Source organism: Argiope bruennichi, chromosome 2, assembly GCF_947563725.1.
Source record: "Argiope bruennichi chromosome 2, qqArgBrue1.1, whole genome shotgun sequence".
In the NCBI taxonomy this organism is placed as follows: domain Eukaryota; kingdom Metazoa; phylum Arthropoda; class Arachnida; order Araneae; family Araneidae; genus Argiope; species Argiope bruennichi.
In genome coordinates this window covers 121,345,162-121,369,366 of record NC_079152.1, presented here as the reverse complement: position 1 = coordinate 121,369,366, position 24,205 = coordinate 121,345,162, and the positions used below count along the sequence as shown (strand labels likewise).

The following is a 24,205-nucleotide window of genomic DNA, read 5'->3' as shown; positions in this document are numbered from 1 at the left end:
TTAATTTATAGATTTTAATCATTTTTAGATTTATTTAGTTCTCATGAGGGTTTATTATATATGGAATGCTCTTTTTTGGTTCTTTCTCTTTATCTTTTATTCAATAACTTAATTTTTGATACAATTGAGCTCAATTGCTAGTGTAAAAGAGTGTTGTAGTACGACAGTATTTAAACTGAAAAAATAAAGTGCTGGAATTATTTTACAACGATTTTTAAAAAATTAAATAAATTATTTAGGAAATAAGTTATAGTGGTAAAATTATGACCTACATTATGTTTTCACTATATCTTATTTATTTAAAAAAAATTATATTTCCTTTTATTCTGTTCAAAGTGAAGTGAACTAATTGATAATTTGAAAATGTTGCTTGTTTGAAAACTTGTTTGTTTACACATAAACACATGTTTCGTAGGGAGATTAAGCTTTGTTGTTTATATGTACCATGCTCTTTATATTTCAATATAAGTCACATGTCCTGTAACCTACAGTAACAACTTACATTGTTGCATTCCCAAATAATTTATTTTTAAGTTATTTTAGTGAACTGCGGATATTTGAAGGTTTTCGAAAGTAACAAACATAACTAATTTTCTTAATATCTTCATATGTGGTGAGATGAAACGAGGATAAAAAATAAATAGTGTTGATTTTAGAAGACAATTTAATGTAATGAATGCTTATTAACATCATATTTATCATGCAAGTGCTTAGAAATATGTATCTCGTTTATGAAACAAGCAGGGCGAAACAAATGTTCTGTGTGATCAAATATTCCGTCTGTCATTTTCATGAAGTAAGAAAAGCTAGGTTATTTCACAACTATTTGAATGTTGCCCTGGTTCATGAATAATTAATATATATTAATGCTGTATTGTGGTACAACAAGTATAATACATTAACCATAATTATATTTTTAAAAATAAATACAGTAACTTTTATAATTCGATTGTTTGTTTATTTACTCATATGTTTGTTGATATGCCATTTTGTATCAGTCTGTTTATCTGCTAGAAGCTGTAATCATAAATTTTTGAAAAGTAAAAACATTTATTATATTTTATTTATTAAATAGTTCATATATATGAAAGAAAATAAAATAAACAGAAAGCTGCAGAGCTGTTAATAAAAAATAGCAAAATAAGTTTTTAAAAAAATTGTTTTTGCTTTTATTTGCTACTTAACAGAGTGCAGAGCATCCTGAAAAGTTCCTTAATTTGAAAACCACTTTAAGCAGTTTAAAAGTGCTTAATTTTTTTTAAGAGGCCCTTGAAAGGTTCCTGAGAAGTGCAAATAAAACTTTTTGAGGGGTGCCAACCCTTAATGACTTTTTTCCTTTTCAACAGTATGCATTGTTTATTATGCTATTGGGAAGGATATTCCAAAGGGGCAGAATATAATATGTAGTATGATATATTTTTTTGGCAGGAAAAACATTCAAACATCAGTGAAATTTAATGGTGATGAAGAATTTGCTTTAGTTAATCTTGATAAATGTCCCTTTAACATTTTTATGTGTTAAAAAAATATCTGAAGAGGAGAAAATAAGAATACATCATTGTATATGAATTTGGTGCACCAAAAGGATATAACGAAATTGGGAGAAGCTGCTCTGAAAACACTTATAATGAAGTCTTTTCACTCTGCTACTCATTTGACAATTGGTCTCATTAATATGTAATTTTGGAGCAATCTCTTGAATAACTCATTAAAGAAATTTTATTATTCTACATATATAGAATTAGTGTGTAATTAAATGAATCAATTGTATAAAATCTAGTATGATGAAATTTTAACTTGAAGGCATAGGTTTTCAATGATCATGATTTCTTTCATAGTGATTTTTTGTTTTTTAACTGTCTCCAATATCAATACTGCCTAATTAATATCAAAGCATATTATCAAATAAAAAATATTTTTACATTGTTTCAAAGTTTTTTTAAAAAAGCTGGTTTTTTAATTAAATTTTTTTTTATTGAATATATATATATATATATATATATATATATATATTACTAAAACCAAATATATATTTGGTTTTAGTAATTTTTGGAAAATTAGTTTTGGAAACAATTTGTAACAATGATCTTTATTGTAATGAAATTTAAAACTGTGCGATTTTTTCACCAAATTGTTGAGTCATGTTAGTGCTATGATAAAAAAAAAAAAAAAAAATGCTTTTTCTTAAATTTAAAATATAAAACTTTAAAGCAGTTCATTGAATAATATTCTTGAATTGATAAATGTTGTTAAATTTCAAGGCAATGTGATGTATTATCTTTTGCAGCTTAATAAATTACTTTTTAAGAAACTCATATTTCAAATTTTTATTTTATTTCTAACTACAGAGCTGGCGTGTGTCTTTTAATTTTTGGGGATTTGTTTCCATTATTTATGAAAAACAGCAATTGGGAAATCAATGTCATTTTTTCGTAAAATATACAATTATGGTTTTTTATAAATTTTTTTTTAAAAGCTAAAGTAAGAAAGTTGTATTAATTTATTTTTGGATATAGGTTAAAAAGCATAAATTTGGATTTAATTTTTAAAATATAAAACTTTTTTTAAAGGAAAAAAAAAAAAAACCTTTTCTAAACTTTTGAAATAAGAAGTGATAAAATACTTTTTCATTGTCTGACCATTTCAAAATGCTGTTGCCCTGTTTTATTAAAAAAAATTGATCTAAAAAATGGATCTAAATTTTTATTTAATTTTCATCTAATTATATTTGATCTAAAATTTTTTAGATCAAATCTAAAAATTTGTTCTAAAAATATTTTTTATTAAAAAAATTTCATCTAAGAAATTTATCATAGAACATGCTGTTCTATGATCGATTTCTGGCAGTTTTATCAATCTTAAGATGGTAGCTATCCTGGAAAGCTTTAGCTCTCAACTTTATAAGGCTGCAAATAAATTTTCTAGATTGTTAAAATAATGCATTAGCACAGGAGGAAATTTATACTTTCTTTCCCAATCATGTTAAATTTTATTTGTTGCTGCATATATAAAAATCAAATATAAAATGTTTCATCATGCAGTGCATCTACATCAATACCTATAATTTCAGAAATCCTAACTAACCCATCCTAACTAACTGGTAATTTGTTGATTTTAAGAATTGTTGAAAAAGTTCTCAGATTTTTACTTGTTAACCTTGTTTTAACGTTTCGGTAAGGGTAATTTTTTTTTCCTTTTTATTTTTATGATAATTTTTAAGATTTTTCCAAAACTAAAAATTTGCTTTACAATAGAAGATGGTGAGCTTTGACAGTAAATATAAATAAATATTAAAATTGCTGTGTTGTTGAAGAAATAAATATTAAAAATTTAAAATACATGTTTAAAATTAATTATTTAAAAAACTTTCAATGAAAAATGTATTATTAAATAATAGTAAACATCCTAGGTTTAGAAAACACTTAGGTTTACATATTCATGAATGTAAAAAGGTACTTAATTTTTTTGGTTAAGATGCTTCAAAGTACTTAATTTCTCACTATGCATCCTATTTGAAGAAAAATAAAATGTTTTCAACTATATAATTGCAGTGTAACCTATCATTTATTATATTAATTTAGTAAGTATGTAAATTGATTTTTTTAATTATAAGCATATTCATAAATTTTATGATTAAGAAAGTATTTAGTTAAAAATTTTGTGACACTTTTATTTCAAGAATTTTAAACAAAGAAAATTTTGCCACTTAATATTTGCCTGAATTTGTTTTCAGTTAATTATTTATTTAAATTAATAAGTTTCATTGATCAATCTTGAATTAATAATCATCTAACTAATAGATTTAATGTTGTTTTAGTTTATTATTTTTATTTTCTTCTCTTTTAGCGTTATTTTTCATCTAAACATTCTGTAGAATTGTTACCTGAAGTTCAGACACTTTTGGATTCTGGGGACATGAAACATCGCAAGCATCCAGGAGTAAGAAAGTCCCCTCCATTGCAATTACCAGCTAACTTAGTTCATGCTGTATATAGATTAGTATCTAGTAAGTATATATTTTTGTAGCAATAAAGCATTTCATTTTTCTTTTTATTATGAATTCTCAGGCTAATATTTTTTTATATATTACTAAATGTCATACTGTGACTAAAGCAACTTTTTTCCATGCCTCTCCTTGTCAAGATTTTTCTCTTCTCAACATTTCTACTCCTTGTTAAATATATTTTGAGTTCAAACTGATCTATCACATTTATTGTATATTCAAATTTAAATTATAGCTTTAAAAAAAAGAAAAAAGTTTCTGTATTTGGTTTAATATCTTGACGTTAAATGTTATCCTAAAATGGGGGAAAAAATAGTAATAATGAAAATGAGTATGAATTATTTTCACATTTTATTCAAACAAATAAAGCTATAAAATTTTTCCTTTAAATTTATTTTTTCACTTATCACTTGTGAAGTGATATAAAGAGAAAGTATTACAATTGTTAAAAATTTTCAAACTTGAGATTTTGATGAATTTATGTGTTTCAGACCTTCCTGAGTCTGCAAAACACATTTTTGCATTGATATCTGTCTATCTGTTAAAACATTTAAACATTTGCATCTGCCTTAAAAAGGCATTCAACTATGTAGATAAATTTGATATGTAAATTTATATATGTAAATTTGTAATTGTAAATTTGATATAGGATCTTTTCAGGAAATTTGTAGATCTCTATCCAACTTAGAAAGAAATCCTCTCAAAGGAAGTCTGTCTGTCCATCTGTCTGAATATAAATCAACACATTAAATTTAAGATGAGAGAGTTAAATGAATGAAAGTTGGATAAATGGATGAAATTACATTCAAAATGTATATACTTGTCAAGTTTGAAACAAAATCTGTCAAGGGGTTGATCATCTTTTGGTCGCATCTTTCAAAACTATGTAAATGCAATAACTCAGAAATGCAGTTATTTCAATATATAAACTGTGATTACAGTTTTAGTTCTATGTCAGATTTTAATTTCAGAGTCTGAAAAAAAATGTCTAAATACACATTTAATGTTTGTGTGTTAATCACATCCTAGCAAAAAATCACCAAAGATAGCATTCTAATAGATTCTTCCATAACTATTATTTACTAATGGTATATGGTTAATAAGATTTAAGTACACTACTCTTGTTGATTTTATTTGGAATTTTTTCTTACAGATGAAAATGAGAAACGTGTATTACACGAAGCAGCTGAACTGAAATCTTTACTTGCTTCTCGAAGACTTCCAATGGAAGAAGATGAAGTGAATTATAGATTAGAAAGGGTTCTTGGACCTAATATAGGTATAGCATATAATTCATTTATTACACAAACTGGGAATAAATTTATTCTTCTATTCTGCAGAATACCAAGTATTTGATTACTTGGCTTTCTGCAGCTGAAATGAAATTAGAAAAAATATTTATTAAAAGAAATTTATACTATTAAAATATATATTAAGTGCACCAATTATAACTGTTAACAATCAATTATTATTTTATGAATTATTGCAATTATGTAAATTTGCTTGGATTCAGTCACTACATTAAATTTACAATTAAAAAATTAATTATCTTTAAATTTAATTTTGTTATAAAAAAAACCAGTGATAGTGATTATAAAATGCACAAGATTTGCAAATAAATTATATATTTTCAACTACAGATGATGAGATATTAAGTCATCTCAGTACACTCAGTTTGTTTCATTTGCATTCATCTAGATTTTGCATGGCTAGAAAATTACAATGGAAGATGTGCATTCTGTTTATTTGCTTAATAAATGTATATTAAGATATATATGCTCTCATATAAGTGGTTTACATATATTTATCTTTAGTATTGGTCAAATAAGAATACCTAAGTATACATTAAAAAAATTATTGAATAGTTCCATAAAACTATGTTTGCGTTGGAAATACTGGGCACAAGCCATAACTCTTAAACATATAAATAATTATTAAATTTTCCAATTACCTTTATTGTATCCGAACAATTTATGGATGGAAGGATGATTTTGATACACTTAAGTGACTTTCATTTGTATCCAGTGACTTTCTTGATTGAAATGGAACTTTTTTTATGAAGCTAATGGAATCATCAATTCAGAGAGTGTTTTTCATTGAGATTTAGTATAAAGTTGTAATCAAACCAAGAAAGCAAATCTTAAATTTTATTAATCCTTTTATTTAACTTTTTATTGTCTTGTGTAATAATTTTCATTATTCTAAGAAATAATTAATGTCTATTATTTAAAGAGATGATTTTGAGATTTAAATAGGCTTGCTAATAAATTAGTCAGTTATTTTATTATTGAAGTGTCTGGAATGCACAAAGCTGTTTATGAATAATTTTTTAATAGTGGAACTCTAATTGTCACTAAGTATGAATTTTGGCATTGCTTGTAGTTGTTTTAACAAATAATTGTAAATTTGAAACTTTGGGCTTAAATATTTGCTATTGCATTAAAAAAAATTTTGTGTGCTCTAATGGATTTGCATTAATTATGCAATAAGTTTTACAAGCAATTTTTTAGCCTAAAGTAACCAAAAAATAATGCAAGAATTTAGAAATTGAGTGTATATGTGAAAATTATAGATTTATGAGTTCTTAAGTAGATAAAATCAGATGTTTCGTACTGAAATAGACGTACAGATTATTTCAAAATTACAGGTAATTTTGAAATTTCCATTTCCTTCTAACTTAGAACAAAATCAAATATATAATTTCAGCTTAATACATAAATTATTTTAAACAAAAACAAAGTTTTTATAATTTATTTTGGAATTATAATTACTTAAATCTTTATAATCTTTTTATTTAATATGCATTTCAGATTCCACATTAACTCAATAAATTTTAAGTTGAATGCAACTTTTAGAATATGCAAATATTTATTAAATTTAAGTGAAAATTTTTATAATACAATATAACTATAAAAAATTTAATTGTGAAATATTTTTTAAGGTTTTAAAAAGTTTTTAAAGTTTAAAAATATTTTTACAAGTTTTGAAAATCCTTTTAATACACCTAATAATACTTTATTATGTTCAAGCTTACATCAATTTCATCTCAAGTCACTATTTATTTTCTCAGCTGAATTCATTGTAAACATTGTCTAAAGAGCTAATTATAATTAAATATGAAACATGTTTCCCTTTCTAAGTAAGCAAAATATGTTTTAATTTTGGAAATATGATTGAATTTTTAATATTATTATTAAACTATCAATATGATTTTATGGAACAATGTTTTGTGTATAGATGAAATGACTAAAGAAAAATTGAGTAAAGCTAAAAGAAACATTCGTTGTGAATTTGCACGTTGGAAACCAATTGAGTAAGTAGAAAGCAGTCAATGCATATAATGTATATTGTACATTTTTTCTTTGCTTTTTACAAATGCGTAATTCTAGATGTTTTTTTCATTTATGAATTGTAGAATTATTTTAGTTAATATGAAGAGCCTGTGTATTTATTGTTATTCTCTCTTTTTAAAAAAATATAAATAGAGAAAATATTTTAATCATTAAAATATTTCATCTTAAAATGTTGATGAATGTCTTATATTTTAAATGTCCTTAACCCCCCTCCCCAGCCCCCCCCCAAAAAAACATTTCTGAATTTAATGCGCTTTTCTGTCTTTGTGTATTTGAGCACAATAATACAGAGTTGTGACAAAACCCAGAAATCAGGGGAAAGTCAGATAAATTTGTATGGTAATTTTGCACAATCATTTCTGTACATCCAAAGCCTCATGTTGTCAAAACTATTGTAGCAAGAATAAGCCAATAACCCGATACAGCTTTCTTTCAAAAGTATGACAACTTTTTAGAATTTCATTATGATAAGAAGAGCAAGCAATAAGCTAATGAATGTGGTTAATGACAATCTTAAGAAAACTTGCATAGTAAGATCAGTTTTCATTTTTCAAAAAATAGAGGAGTTTAATAATTTTAATTCAACCTGCTGCTGCAACTTTGTAATGATACTATGTAATTTTTAGAAATGATAATACTTTCCCATGGCAATAATAATGTAAAGAGAGAATTTTCGGTCAATAAAGATTGTCTATAGACGAATATAAAAGAAAATGTCCTCATTACAACAAGAATGGTATAGCACCATTTCAAGCAAATGGTGGAATAAGTAATTTTGAAGAGTCAAAATAATATGATAGATAATAATAATTGATTTTGTGTGCAAAGAATTTATAAGCAAAATATGAAGGGCATAAAAAATTATACAAAGGAAGGAAAGGAACTAAGCAAAAATTTAAAAATAAAAAGGGAAGAAATTTATCAGTTTAAAGAATTGAAAGAAAATAATTCTAGAGTTAACTCAAAAAGAAAGTTTGATTTAAGAAAGAAATTGCAGGCTTCAAAATTTCGCAAAAGAAACTTTTAAAACTTTTTAATTGACTTTAAGAAGTACTGGTTGTTTTAAATCTAGTGTTTATATTAGTATTTCAATAATTTATGTTTCAATTTTGAGTTTAAAAAGTATTATTTGTAATTTTTTTATATATATTTCAAGTGTAATAGGCAAGCAGTTGTTATTTGTTATTGGAGTCATTTGTAAATTAGTATATTATGTCTAGCTTTATTTTGTGATAATAAATGTAAATAAATGCTTTTATATTAATTTATAAATGCTTAAGCTTTGATTAGAGCAATTAATTTATTATTTGTTAAAGAAACAATATTTGAAGTAATTTTTTGTCTGTTTCTTTTGTTTAAATCTTTACTAAAATATATTATTAAGTATATATAATCATGCTATTTTTATATATAAGCTCTTAAACATGCTATTCTGGCACTTAGTTCTAACTATTTGTTGAAATGTTTTAAAATTGTGAGCAAGTCGTAATAATTTTCTTAGATTTCTTATGCTGTTTTAGAAGCAAAGTATTTTGTTAAAATTTCCTGTATTTCAGTATTTAGGAAATATAACATACTGTTTTAATAGGTTTAAGCATGTTCATTCCATTAAAAAAAATTAAATTTCATAAATATATAAATTTTTCATGTTAAATAATTCTTAAAAGTGTTTTTAATAATGTACATTGTGGCAATATAGAGACTCTGAGTAAGTCTGAGTAAGTCTGAGTAAGGGGAAAGTCAGGAGAATAATGTAATTAGTTGCCGTATGTCAGATAAATATTGCTTGTTTAATCAGGGAAAAGTCAGAGAAATTTTTTCACAGTATTTGTTGTCACTATAATACAAATATGATAGCTGAGTTAAATTTAATATGTGTACTTCACATTTAAATCCTAGGTTTGTACGAAATTTTGTAATGTATCTGCCAATGAAAAGAAATACTTTTCTAAAATGATTTATCTGTTTTGCTGACTGTAACTATAAAGTTACCCCAAAAAATGTAATATTTTCAAAAGTGTTTCTAATATATGTGTTATATTTCCTTCATTTAATTATGCATAATCACTGACATCCATGAAAGATATGTAAATTTTAACTTATTGCACTTATTTAGAAGTATATTTCGATTCTACAATGAAAATATGAAATATCTTTATTTGTGTGAAAATTATTATTGCCATAATATTAATAATAAAAGCCTTCAAATCATACTCAGAAGACAAGGGCTTCACCTAAGCTCTCATTCCTCCAAATATTTTATATCGTAGCTGTGAGAGGACTTCTGACCCTTAACAGTTTAATACAAATTATAAACTTAATATTAAGAGAAACTATCCGAAAATAAGCATTAAATATAGTTTTATAACTTTATTGTGAATACACATCTATATATATTTATTGTTAAAGAATGTTTTATATTTGTGTGTACTTTCTTTATTCTTTGTTCATTCAAATTCTCAGGTATCACTGGAGATTATGTTAAATGGTGCAGTCATTCATTGTATCATCTTGCGGATAAAAATTTTTATGCCAACTTTTATTTATTATCATTTTTTTCCCGTTCAAAAGTAAAAGCTCCAAACAAAAAGGAAACTGATTTTTAAGAGGATTTTAAAAGTGAGAAGAAAAAAAAATCAATTTTTAAATTTTGCTGTTTTACAATTTTTTTTCCTTTTATATCATATCCTCAACCTTTTTTCCTAGTGAAGCTGTTGACTTAGCGACCATTGGCTAGTGTTTAAAAAATAGTGAATAAAATTTGATCTATTTCTCCAAAAAAGTTCATTGTCGCTACTTTAAACTGATATCAGTAAACATCGTAAATTTCAATTATTAGTTTTTAGCTATGCAGTTATCATATGTTATAGGATTGGTATTCATTGACTATATTTTTTCAGATGAATATCATTTCTCAAACACTACTTTTGTCACATTTTGCTCGATAGATTTGAGAAAATCATCTAATTCACAATAAAAATCATCATTCTATCACTGTACTCCCCGTTGAAAAGTTAATTATTCATCCTATTGAGCCTTGAAATGAAATCTGAAAAATTCTTTGGGTTTTAAGTACATATATTGATTTACTGATTTTCTCTTATTTGCAAAAATATTTATAATTTATTCTTTTTTAAGTACGATAGTTTGTGTCAATTGAAATAAATTTTAATATCGATTTTTTTTTCAGGTACAATTATTTTCAAAGTTTAGCGTATTTAGCTGGAAGACTACCTGCAAACTATGCTTCAATATATAAAGTATTTTCTGAGGTATTTGATATTTCTTTTAAAGTTTAAGATTTTAATCATCAATTTCCAGCTTTTTCAATATGTTATTATTGTAATTTTAGTATATATTTAAAGTTTCTGCATATCTGCTTTTTATATTTATGAATAATTGTATACACAAATTTGTTACAATTTGCACAATATTAATTTCAAAATTGCTTTAGGTTAAATCTAGGCTTCCTTTATTTCAACCCAGATCATTTTTTGATTTTGGTTCTGGAGTAGGCTCTGCCATATGGTAAGAATATATTATTCATTGCTGTGCATTTAAAATTTTGTTCATTTCAAAATATGTGTTCAAGGGAGAATTTAAAGTCTTTCCCTAATTAATATGAACAATTATCACATTTCAACAGTAAAAATTAAAAACATGTTATATGCTTTTAAACTCTAATTTTTTGTATTAATTTTTTCAAAGGGAAAGGGAGGAATAAAAAAACCCGGCAAGAAATATCTATTGGAGAGGCATTGAGAATTATTAATAATTTGCATAAAATGAATGTTTTAAAATATAAGTGAAAATATATGGATTTGATTTAAAATTACATTATTTGAATTTTAGCTTTAAGATCACATTACAAATAATATTAAATATATTAATAGTATTGCAGTTATGAGGATATTATAGTCTATCTTATCTCATGCAGCAATGTTTTTTGGTATGACTTAAATTTTGCCTTTCCTAATTAATTTAGAATAATTTCATTATTAGTTAATAAAAAATGATGATTAAATTTTTGCTTTCATATAGATAAGTTTTAGCACAAAATCATTAACTATACAATACTAATATTTAATCAATTTTAAATAAAATTAGACTTTAAAATAAATTGATTTGATTATTTTTCTTAAATTCCTTGTTTCCATCTACAAAGCTTTATTTAATTGTGCTAAAAAAATCATGAACTTATTATCAAAACTTATCATGAACTAAAGTAAATAAATATGCAAGGATGTCATTTCCTTATTTATTTAATTTACACAAAAATTATTTAATAGTACACTGTTATTTCAAATTTTATTTTTAATAATTAGCCTTTATTAAAAAAAATCTAAATTTTAGATTAGCAGAAAATTATTTAAAATGCCACTTGTATCATCTCTGTGGAAGAGATGCTATAGTTCCAGCTGCACTATCTTACCTTAATAAACTGTGCAGCAAAACAGTTGTACTTTTCATGTGCACAATAGCTGAAATCGATATTGTATTAAATCATAACAACCTTTAAAAATTTTTCTCTATGAACAAAGGTATTCTTAATTTCCAGTGTTTTTTTGGAACATTGGAAGATCTAAAATGAATAATATTAATTGTTGAGGGATTTGGATATTGCATGGAAAATTTAATAAATAATGTGCTTATTTTTTAAGCTAAAAATGGTTGTATTGCAGTTCCTAAGCACAAGCACCCTTATTTATAAAGTCCATCTTAGTCTGCCATGAAAAAACACTCAAATTTTTGGAACTTTAATTTCTTCTCTGGGTCTAAACATGTCCAAAGAAAAGGGTCTTTAAAATAAATACTAGCATACAGGAATTTTAATTTTAACTATTTTATTGAGTAAAATAAAATAAAAAAATATTACTATGCATACTTTTTGATGTAATGCATAGTTAATTATATAAAAATTAATACATGAAGGAAATTGCTTTATTAATTGTAACAATGCCTTTTTAAATAAAAGTGTATGGAATAAATGTTTTTTACCAACTTCTAAATGATTTTAATGAATCTATTGAACTCTGAGACAACAAGGCTTTTAAACAATATTCATATACAACTTGTTGCTTTGTAATAGATTTAGTTCTTTTTACTAAAATTATATAGAGAGAGATTGAATTATTTTGAAATATAAGGTCAATATTCTTTTTAAAGAAAAATTATATGAACTTTCACGATTTTACATTCATTAATGATTTTTTTAAAGTTAGTAAATATAAAAAAAAAAAAAATTTCAATTTTCATGCAGAATTTAAGCATTTTAATTTTCAGACATTTATTTTTACTCATATTGGAAGCTTTTAGATAAATTCAAATTCATATAATCTTAGTATCTATAGAAGCCTTTCACTTGTACAGTTTTCCAAAAATGTGTATATTTGAGTAAGGATGTGACAACCACAAACACAGATGGCTCATATGATTTCACTTTACAGGTATAAAAAATAGCAATGATTTAGATTAACATTTTTCTTAGTGAATTAAACATGAATCCAAGCCCTGCTATAAAATATTGTAAAAAAATGAAAGAAAATGGATTCTTTGTGTAAATGAATCGATTGATGAACGTTTAGAAAAGCATCTAGGATGGAGGGAAAATAATATTGATGTAGTGACGAATGCCTGATGATGAGCACCATCTGCTGGCCAACAGGTGTTGATGCTTGTTAGACGGAGGACAGATCAAATGGGTCTGAACAAAAGACGCAACATGTGAGATCAGACGGGTCTCTGAACGAAAGACGCGACGTAGGTCTGGACGAGAGCTGCGAGACGATGAATGCAGTTGACGAAACGACGAATATTGCCATGCAGTGACTGCGATATTAACATGTGAATTAATTCTGCGACGTAATCTGTTTAATGTTCATTTCCTTTATATTAATGTAATTGTCCTTCCTAAATGTAGTTAAATGTGCGTGATTCTAAAATAGTAGTGATTCCTGAGTCCTACATTGATATGATAAGATGATCTCTTTGGAATGATTAGAACATTGATGTTTGTCATTTTTATTTATAAAATAATACCCACACTCTCTCTCTTACATATACACATTATGCATGCGTGCAAAATAAAAATTATCATATTAGATCAAGTTATAAATGAAATGTATATAACTTCTATTTTCTGATGTTTGCCCTAGAACAGTTACTTTTTAGATTTTTTTTTATTAGTTCATGAATTATGATCATTATTAATTTTAAAATATGATAATGAAAGCTACATGCACATAATCTTTTTATGAATTCATTTTCAACCCAAATTGTTTTCTATTTTTCATTTTAGGGCTTCACGTGCTGTTTGGGAGCAAAGTTTGAATGAATACTTTTGTGTTGATTCATCATCTTCGATGAATGATATAGCACAAGATCTTTTAATTGGTAAATCTAAAGGAATAACTAATTTAAGAATTTATATTTCATTTTGAATTTTTTTATTTATTGATACAATTATTTTCAGATGAAAACACTGGAAAAAGCAGCATTAAAAATATTTTTTTCAGACAATTTTTACCAGCATCAGATAACGTAAGTAACTGAAACTGTATTTTAAGTGAATATATTTTTAGAAATAAAATTGAAAGTTATTTTTTTTCCTAATTAATTACTTCATATTTCTCTTGAAATAAAGTTTTCCTTTTATAATACTTCACAATGCTGCTGAAAAAGCATTTTAAAAGCTTGTATTAGTATGAATGAGTGATTATTTTTTAAATTCTAATTAAATCGCTTTTTTTGGTGGGTGTGGTTGTCTATTTATTATTTTTCACTTATTATTTACTTACAGATAAAATATGATTTAGTTGTTAGTGCATTTTCATTACTGGATTTGCCAACTGTAGAAGATAGGGTACGCACCATAGATACACTGTGGCGAAAGACAAATGATATCTTGGTAAATATATCAATAAATTTCTTTTAAATATTTCTTAATATTCATTAGTTAAATTTATTTATTAAAGCATAAAAAGTTAACAGGAAAATTGATAGTTTTTATTCAAGATGCCACTAGTGATATCTTGTCTACTAAGGCTGCAGTTCAAAACTCTGAAACTATTTTTTAAAGTTCTAATTTCGTTTGCTGTCTAATTGACTAACTTTTCCACTCTGAGAGTTCAATGCTGTGTACTTACTTTATCATTCTGAAAGTCTAATGATCAATGGAAAATAATGATACGGAGAGAAGATAGACATCAAAATTAATAATCTGAATATAGACATCAAAACTAATAATCTGAATATAGACATCAAAACTAATAATTTGAATATAGACATCAAAACTAATAATTTGAATATAGACATCAAAACTAATAATTTGAATATAGACATCAAAACTAATAATCTGAATATAGACATCAAAACTAATAATCTGAATAACTAATAATTCTTAAAGCAATAAATATTTTTTTCTATAATTTCTGGGCGACAACAATATATTTCTGATCATGTTATGTAATTGTATAGTTTTCTAATGTCTGAATGCTCACTTTCAGGTTATAATTGAAAATGGTAATTTAGCTGGTTTCTATTCTGTGCTGGATGCAAGAGACTATGTCCTTCAGGTATTCTTTATAATTTATATATCAGAGATAATTTTTTGTCCTTCAGATATTCTTTATAATTTATATATCAGAGATAATTTTTTGTCCTTCAGATATTCTTTATAATTTATATATCAGAGATAATTTTTTGTCCTTCAGATATTCTTTATAATTTATATATCAGAGATAATTTTTTGTCCTTCAGATATTCTTTATAATTTATATATCAGAGATAACTTTTAATAAATTTTAGATTTTTAAAAATATGATTAATGAGACTGTGCATAATTTTTTTTTGTCTTCCTTTCTTAGATCGAGAATCAGTTGCCTGATGTTGGGTTGAATAGAAATGGAGCTCACGTTATTTTACCAGTATGTAATAAAAAGTTTCTAATATCATTCTACCACAAGAAATAATATCTTTTGGATAATCATGATTAATCGATAAATAATATAATATGAAAGCATTATGGCATAAAGTTCACCGTGATTTTTAATAGGGAAAAAAAAGAAAGAAAAAAAAACTGGTGACTGGAGAAATGCCACATTTTTTCGAATATAAGCTGAAAATGCTTTTTTTTCCCCTACAGAAATTTACCGAAAATTCAAAACTTATATATGTCAAAATGAAAATTAAAAAAAAAAAAAAAAAAAATCTGTAGCTTTCAAGCTTATTGCCGTGAGGGCAAAAATATCGCCAAGAGGTAAAACGGGTGAATTATTTTCCAATCAAGTCGATGTAAAATAAAACACCAGACACCAACAATTATTAAATTTTTTGTATATTTTTATCTTTTTCTGTTAGTTTTATTAAGCTAAACTTCTTTTTTACACTTAAAAGTTTCCATTTAGAGGCTATATTCATATTACGAATCTAAAGCTAAACTGAATTTTAAATAAAATTCTTGTTTAATATTAGAAGATGTATATGTAGAATAGAAGATGAGAATAATATGTGAATCGCTTATAAATGCGTATTTCTTTTTGTATAAACGATATTCGATCCGATAATTCAGTATAAGTGTACTGTGGAACATTTTTTTTTCTCTCAATTAATTGATATTCTTTCTTATGAACGAGGTGAATAGTTTCATTTTGAATGCTATAAATATATTTATTCGAAGCATTTTGTTCAGTATTTAAAAATTGTGTTTGATATACAAAAGCGGTCTTTTTATTGAAATTCCAAGTATTCCAGAAAATAATTTAGATATATAGAACGTACATTTAAATTACAGTTTCGCGTCATCACTCAGCAGCCAATAAGAAGCTATCTGATTCCCGCCATTAAAACTGTATTCAGTACTGTAATAGCGTTCATCGATGTAAAACGGCCCGCCCGTTCGTCCACTTCATTAAATTCGTTTATGTTAAATTAGTGTGTGATTCTTGTAATATGAGCCATCTCTAAGCATTAATCTCAACCGGGCTTTCCCCTACGGCCCGTGAGAGATATTTAATTTGACATATAATCCGATTAGTAGAGGCCTGTTTTTCGAGCCAGAGTTAACATGTTTTTACACATATGTATATAATCCAAAAAATAAGCAAAACTAAAATATTTCGGAAACGAAACTAAAAAATAATTTCGGAATCAAACTAAAAAAAATTAAAAACTAAAAAAAAAAAAAAAAAAAAAAAAAAAATAGAAAAAGCACCATTGTGTTTAGAGAGCGCAAATGCAGCTACTACTAAAACACAGATGAATCTAGACTAATTAGTAATAAGAACAAAGTTAAAAGGAAAAAAAAAAAAATAGAATCAAAATTAAACCAAATAAAATAAAAATCCGGCTTGAAGACTTTCTCAAGGGTCACCCTCAGGCAGGGATTCAAAATAAGGGATTTTTTCTGTGAGGAATCTGACAGTCCAACAGTATTGACCCCTCGTGACCCGAAAATCCCCTGAAGTTAAGACCTAAGAAATACACCATTTTTTACAGAAATGAAAAGAACAAAAAATGCAACCACTAATTAAGCAAACAATACAATAACATAAAATAAACTATATAAGAACTCTCATAACCAATTATTAAAACAAAAAAGAAAGAACATACCAACAGCAGGTAAAAAGTTTTTACAAGAAGTGCCCCATCTTGTTTATTCTTGTTCCCCGCGTCTTATACTGTTCCTGCTTCCGCTATTCAAGGTCTTAGGGCCTTCTATTGAATTAGTTAATATGAAATGAAAAGTCTATTTTTATTTTAGGCAAAGGATTAATACCATGATATTTTAATAAAAAAAAAAGATAGGATTTGGTCTTAATCCTTTGCCTAAAATAAAAATAGACTTTACGTTGCATATTAACTAACTCAATAGATGGCGTTAAGACCCTCCAATTATTTATTACCTTGAATGGCATAAGCAGGGACAATAAAAGACGTGGGGAACAATAATAAACAAGATGGGGCACTTTTTGTAAAATTTTTTTACCTGCTGCTGGTAAGTTCTTTCTTTTTTGTTTTAATAATTTGTTATGAGTGTTCTTATATAGTTTATTTTATGTTATTGTATTTTTTGCTTAATTAGTGGTTGTATTTTTTTTGTTTTTTAAATTTCTGTAAAAAATGGTGTTGGTCTTAATTTCAGGGGATTTTCGGGTCACGAGGGGTCACTACTGTTGGACTAAGGTCAGATTCGTCACAGAAAAAATCCCTTATTTTGAATCCTGCCTGAGTTTGAACCTTGAGAAAGTCTTCAGGACGTATTCTTATTTTATTTGGTTTAATTTTTATTCTATTTTTTTCCTTTTAACTTAGTTTTTATTATTAATTAGTGTATATATATATATATATATATATATATATATATATATATATATATATATATATATATATATATATATATATATATATATATATATATATATATATATATATATATATCCTAATTAATTTCCTATTTTTATCGTAATTATTTATTTTTTGATTTCCTGATCCAAATCCCACATTTTTTTTAATTATATTATTCCCCAACACATGATGGTCTAAAAATTCCTATTTTCTTTGTTTTTTCACGCAACCACCGAAGAGATAAAATTCGTGATGCCTACTCAGGTGTTTCGAAGATACCTAAGATTCCCTTTCCTAAGTCGACACATGTCAAATAAATCTCTATCGGAATCTCTAATAAAACTTCAAAGGGAAAAACTGATACTTTCATTATTCTGTTGCGAACATTGATCCCATCTTTGTCTTTGTTACGCCACCCGTGGTAAAATTAATTGAAATTCATTTGAAAAGTGTCTCCCTTTCAGCCACACAACTGCCAGAATTATACTATATATATGCTTTTTTCAGAAAGCATTTCACTATACAGCACTTTCTAAAGGTGTTGGGAAAAAATTCTCTGAAGTAAATCATTATAATTTGCTTCATTTAATTATTTACATTGTTATATGTATACTTTTTGCAGTGTCCTCATGAATTCTCTTGTCCTTTGATGAAAGAAGAAAAGAAAAAGCCTTGTGGGTTTTATGTGCCATATGAGGATATATTTCCAAGACATGTATGAAGAATTTTATAAATTATGAAATATTTATAAAATATGAATTATTTTATGTCAATATAATTTTTCTTATTTCAATATAATTTTTTTATTTCATTTTCATTGATTTTGTGCTTAATAACACAATTTCGCATCATAAATTATCCAGATTTTCAGAATCATTTCAGCTCAGAATAAAGGGAATTGAAAAGCCTTCTACTACTACACAGGAAATAGCTTTGTCTCCATTCAAGTTATTAGAAGGTGTCTACAGTTTCCTAAATTGTTCGTAGAGTTACTATTCTTGTTCTCCTTTTTCAATCTGATCAAACTCACATTGGACAACTAAAAATAGGACAGGGGAGTAAAATGATAAATAATTAGAATAGAAACAAGTTAATTAAACAGAGAAATGAAATCTATTCATTTGATAGTGTAGCAATTGCATTATCCAGAAATAAATGTACAAATTTTGTTGACGCCTGGAGGAAAAGGCTAAATTATCAGAGCAGATGAAGACTGACATGTCTAAATAAAAGTGTTGATAAGGTTAAAGAACATAAAAACCACATAACCTAAGGGAGAAGTATTACAGAGACAATTATTAAAATTAATTATTATTTTAGAAAAACTATATTGCATAAATACTGTAATTGTATTTTGTACTGTTTTATGATAATTTTAAAAATATCAATGAATAGAATGTGAAAAACTGCTTCCAAATTTGTATGTAAGAATTAATTTTTTTACTAATAAAATCTCAAAAATATAAGTAATATTTTTATGGATACATATTATACAATATGAAGGGGTTTTTTCCCCTCCTTAATCTATATTCTGACCTTATTTTGAAAAAAAAAAATTTCATTATTTTACATCATCTCCCTACCCCCCCCCTCTTCATTTCTGTAAGCATGTTTGCATTCAAAGTAAAAGTTTTAAAATTGTTTTGTAATTTTAAACACTCCTTTGATTTTTTAACATTTTCTTATTGTGCTAGTGAGATTCAATACATAATACATAGTTAGCAGTAAAATCTTACAGCATTTTTTTCTACTGTTTCATATATATATTATTTCTTTTGAAGCGGGCAGTTATAAAAAAAGATTGGATTTCATATGTAGTTTTAAAGAAAGGCTCTAGACCAACAGGTAACAGCATTTTCTTTTCCATATATATCTTTATTTAAAAAATATTTCTAATTATAATCTATACCTTGGCAAAATCAAAGAACTGGTCCTCTGACCTAACAATTCAACTTATTTTATCAATTTTTATTATATATAAAAATTTAGGATCCCTAAATATATCAGTGCTTATCTGCTTCCCACTGTCTCTATTTTCAAACAATATCACAAAATCACCTCTTCACTTTACATTCTTTATGGAAAAAATTCCTAAAAGTCATAAAATTTCCATTCTATATCATTTCATTTCTATTCTATATAAAAGCAGTCATCAAAGATCACTGATAGAAGCTCTCAGCTTCTATTATTGGACTGATTTTGTCAATATATATCAATACTTTACAGGACAAATAACTAATCAATATATTTCACATTTATTGTGCAAGTATAATTTAAAACTATACTTTCTATGCTTTTAAAATAATGGTCTTTGAAGGTGGCTACTAATTCCTTAATTAGTTGAATTTTTTGTATGAAAAATAATTATGTTTGTTAATATTTGATATAATTTATTTCATATATCTTGTCCTTTATACTAGTCACTTAATGATTTTATATTTAGTTTATTTTTTTTTTATTATTTTTATTTTATTTTATATTTTTGACTATAAAAATATTATGATATTAAATCTTGAAAATTTAGTTTAATTAGGCATAGTAAAATAATAAAAAGAATGTGTTTGTGTGTTGATTCTCTACAGACCAAACTGTTTTGTCTAGAACTACCAAACTTGCCATATATATATTTTTGAGGGCTGGAATATGCATCTTGGATTGATTTTTTTCCTTCAAATTTTAATTTGATTGAAAACTAAGCAAAATTTTTACATTTTTTTTTATTTTTTTTTTACCATAACTTCCAAAAATATTATATCCTGAAACTAATTTTTATATTATCTTAAATCATCATTTTTATATCAAAACGTTATATTTTTCTATACTAATTTTTTGTAGTATTTTTTTCACTTGTAATTATTAGAATCCTGATAGGTGGTTCAAAACATGGAGGCAAAAACAAAAGAGCAGTTTACTAACTGACTTAGGAATTAGACTACACAATAGAGGGCACATGAGAGTAGATGATAGTGCAATGAAAAATAAAAAGTTTAAAGTGTTTTTACTACTTTAAAATATTTTTATCCTGGTATATCAGATAGTTAACAATAAAGTACGAAAGAAATAAAAAAATAAGAATACCAAAGTAATTAATTTTCTGCCTTGGAACCATTTTGTATTATCTGATTTTTAATTTTGCATATCAATCTTTTTTCAATTTCATGTTTCTTTTCTTTTTAGATATTTTTATTATTTAATTGTTTCTTTAATTATAATATTTTTATTTTTTATTCCATACAAGTTTTTAAAAAAAATTTATCTATAGACAGCAACACATGGCCTAGGATTGTGCAGCCTGTTTTGAAAAAATCTCGATTTGTAATTTGCCGTGCATGTTGCAGTGATGGAAACTTAAAGGAACTAATCATCACAAAAGCTAAGCATGGCAGGTGAGGTTATTTTTTCTGTCACTTGTTTGAGTTAGTTTCCATATAAAATTATTTGAAAAATTAAAAAAACACTGATGCATTTATATTTCTTTACAAAGAATGAAAACTCATCTTTTTACAGTGATATGAAATAAAAGTTGTCATATCTATAGTTATAAAAATTAAATTAAATTTCTAGGTATATTCACTTATGCCAGACTATTTTCATGTATGAGAGGCAATATAAAAATAAACTGTAATGTATGCTGATTGACGTTCTAAAAGGCAGGTTGCTGAATCTAGAACTATAAAATTTTACACATGCTTTTAATGGTAAAAATTCATAGGATTAATTTTTTGAAAATTTTGATGATAGTTTTAATTAATTAAGCAAAATTCCAATGTTTTGGCTTTTTTTGTTAGTATATTTCAAAACAATCAACACATCTTAACATTTTAAAATAGGACATGTGTAAATAGTTCTTTTTCGATCACCTAACATTTTTATTTCAAAAATTTCACTTATAAGGTAGTTCAGAAATATTTTTACATATTAATAATGTTAGTGGGACATTATCAATTTTACAATATAATTTGTTTACATTCAGCTCATTTATCATTTTTCAACTTGGCATTAAATTTGACAAATAATTACAAACATACTAAAATACATATTACTGTTATACAATAAAATTCAAATCTGATAAATTTGTAAACAAATCTTGATCTATTTGCTCTCACAAGATATATATATATTCCTCATTTTAAGCATTGGTTGAAAAATGTCAGAGTAAAATTTAAAAAAAAAAAAAAAAATGTGTAAATGGTGATTTAGATTTAAAGGTAGTATTAGAACAAACCTTGTGTTTTAATTTATGCATCTCTCGATTAACAGAAGTTCTTCCAAGTTCTTATTTATTATTGTGATTAAAAATTCAAATAAAATCTTGCTTGAAAATAAAATTACATATTGTTTTGCCAATAACATTGAACAGACATATTACAAATGCTGAAAATTAATTATACAATAATATTAACCAAATGCACCTTAAAAAATAATTTTTTTTGTGGTTTTGTTTTTGTTTGAAATCAGAATATCTGCATCCAAAAAAAAATATTTTTTATTATATCATCAAATCAAAAATTATTCTAAAAGTGTAACAAAACAAAATTCAAATATTCAGATTCACATAGTTAAAAATTGCATTCCAGAAATAAAGATACATGATATTAGTCATTGTTTTTTGAATCTAGTAATTCAGTTAAGCTTTGTGAGAATAACTAGTGGATTTTTTTTTTTAAAGGAGCCTTTATATTTAGTATTTATAAAGCACTCAAATACTGAAATTAAGTTAGTTCAAATTTCATAAAAATGATGCAGAAATTTGTGATAATCTATATTCAAATGATACAAAATCAAATGGCAGTTTAATACTTAATAATTTATTTTTAGAACATCAAATAATGCATTGATTCATCTGTTCAGAAAATATGTCGATGTGATTTTAGTCTATACTTGATTATAATGTTTATGATTTAATTTCTGGAAAACAAAGAATGAGGGTTTCTATTCAATTCAAAAAAATTCACAAAACTTTAAGCATGTTTATATATTATCAAAGTTAGATTTTCTCAATATATAAAAAAATGTTTACATAATGACATTTTTCTGGGTTTTTTCCCCCCTTTCTTTCCAAAGTTTTGCAACTTCTCATTTAGGAAAGTTTCGGTGTTGTGAAAAAAGTTGCAGCATAAGATATTAAAAAACCTTTTACTAGGAGAAATGCTAACAACATTTCATACAATACAAAGGGAATAGCAATTTCAAGAAAATGTTACAGATGATGAGTTTCAATATTTACAAAAAGTATAAAATATTTTATGAAAAATGTGTTTCTACAATAAGCTTGGATGAAATAGGACTTGCTTCAGTTTTATATATATGAATAAAGTGGACTAGCAAGACTGTGTCTTTTTTCTCAACTTATTTTGCTTTATTATGAAGTTTCTATGTGGAACAATGAGACTTCATTAAAGAGTTCATTGCACATTTATTCATACTGAAAAGGTTTATGCTTAAAGTAAAATGAAGATTTTTCTACATCCCCCCCCCTCCTTTTTGCTTCCAAATAAAATCGCCATTAATAATTTGGTTTTTGATATAAAAAGAGTAGGGAATCTATTATAAAATACTTGTAATGCTGTACATTTTTTCTTACATTAAAATCAATAGGTATGAATAAGGATCAAGGTGAAATGATATACTAAAGAAATTTCATTACGCATAATATCAAGTGTCTTGGATTCAAAAACTTTAAATAAATTCATTACTTATAATTTTATGATAAAACTATCTACAATGTATTTTACTGTTTGATTTATATTGTTTTCTAGGCATGCTTATCGTTGTGCTCGATCAAGTTCTTTGGGAGATCTGTTGCCACTAAATATTGAACAATGAAAAAACAATACACACAAAAGATCGCCCTAAAGAAAGCAAACAGGAGTAAACTGAAATTGAATAAAATTTTGTACATATTTTGCATTTTGACCCTAAACTGTTTCAACATCAGTTATTTTGAATGATAATGCATATAGCTACAAAATAGTGATTCAGGTATAATTATGTGTTATGTTATCAGATCTTTTTTTTTCCTCCTTATGATCAGTTATGATATAATTGGCAAGTGATACATTTTATATGTGAGTAACGATAAAAAATGTTATATCAACAGGTAAGGATTCTTGACAAAATAGAATAGATTTTTTAAGTTTGAAAATGTATTTTAACCTGATTGAGATGGATTGCATACTGTGTGTGCAATAATATTGAATTGCAATTAGTCAGTTTAGAATTTTGGCTTTTGGGGACGGTTTTAAAACATAAAAAGTGCGCATAATTTCATGAATCTTATTTTCACCATTCTACATTTCTAATCAGGAGGGGAAAAAAGTTTATATTACTTCAATTTTAACCATTTCAAAAATTTATTTCTCATATAGAAACATAAGAAATGCTTATATATTATAAAATGTTGATTTATTAAATCATTATCAACATTAGTATATGATAAAAATATGAGACATATAAAATAAATTTTAACTCTTTAATATACAAGTTTAAAATGTATAAAAATACA

The 24,205-nt window shown here is 25.4% G+C and overlaps 1 protein-coding gene across 1 annotated transcript; it reads left to right on the top strand.

The window, feature by feature from the left end:
* Positions 1–365: 365 nt before the first annotated feature.
* LOC129960124 (methyltransferase-like protein 17, mitochondrial) lies at positions 366–23,535 on the top strand. The gene is made up of 15 exons (XM_056073269.1): positions 366–796; positions 3,847–4,006; positions 5,157–5,282; positions 7,241–7,316; positions 10,547–10,628; positions 10,811–10,884; positions 13,655–13,749; positions 13,829–13,896; positions 14,156–14,263; positions 14,862–14,930; positions 15,222–15,281; positions 18,323–18,415; positions 19,482–19,545; positions 20,963–21,086; positions 23,460–23,535. Exons 1-15 carry the CDS (start codon positions 677–679, stop codon positions 23,524–23,526), a joined length of 1,386 nt encoding a protein of 461 aa, XP_055929244.1. The 5' UTR covers positions 366–676; the 3' UTR covers positions 23,527–23,535.
* The last annotated feature ends 670 nt before the right edge of the window (positions 23,536–24,205 follow it).

Bases quoted from the DNA above. Each gene is read 5' to 3' on its own strand.
- LOC129960124 (XM_056073269.1), top strand. From the start codon at position 677: ATGCTTATTAACATCATATTTATCATGCAAGTGCTTAGAAATATGTAT. The intron at 10,885-13,654 runs GTAAGAATATAT...TTTTCATTTTAG, and splicing joins GGAGTAGGCTCTGCCATATG to GGCTTCACGTGCTGTTTGGG. The intron at 14,931-15,221 runs GTATTCTTTATA...TTCCTTTCTTAG, and splicing joins CAAGAGACTATGTCCTTCAG to ATCGAGAATCAGTTGCCTGA.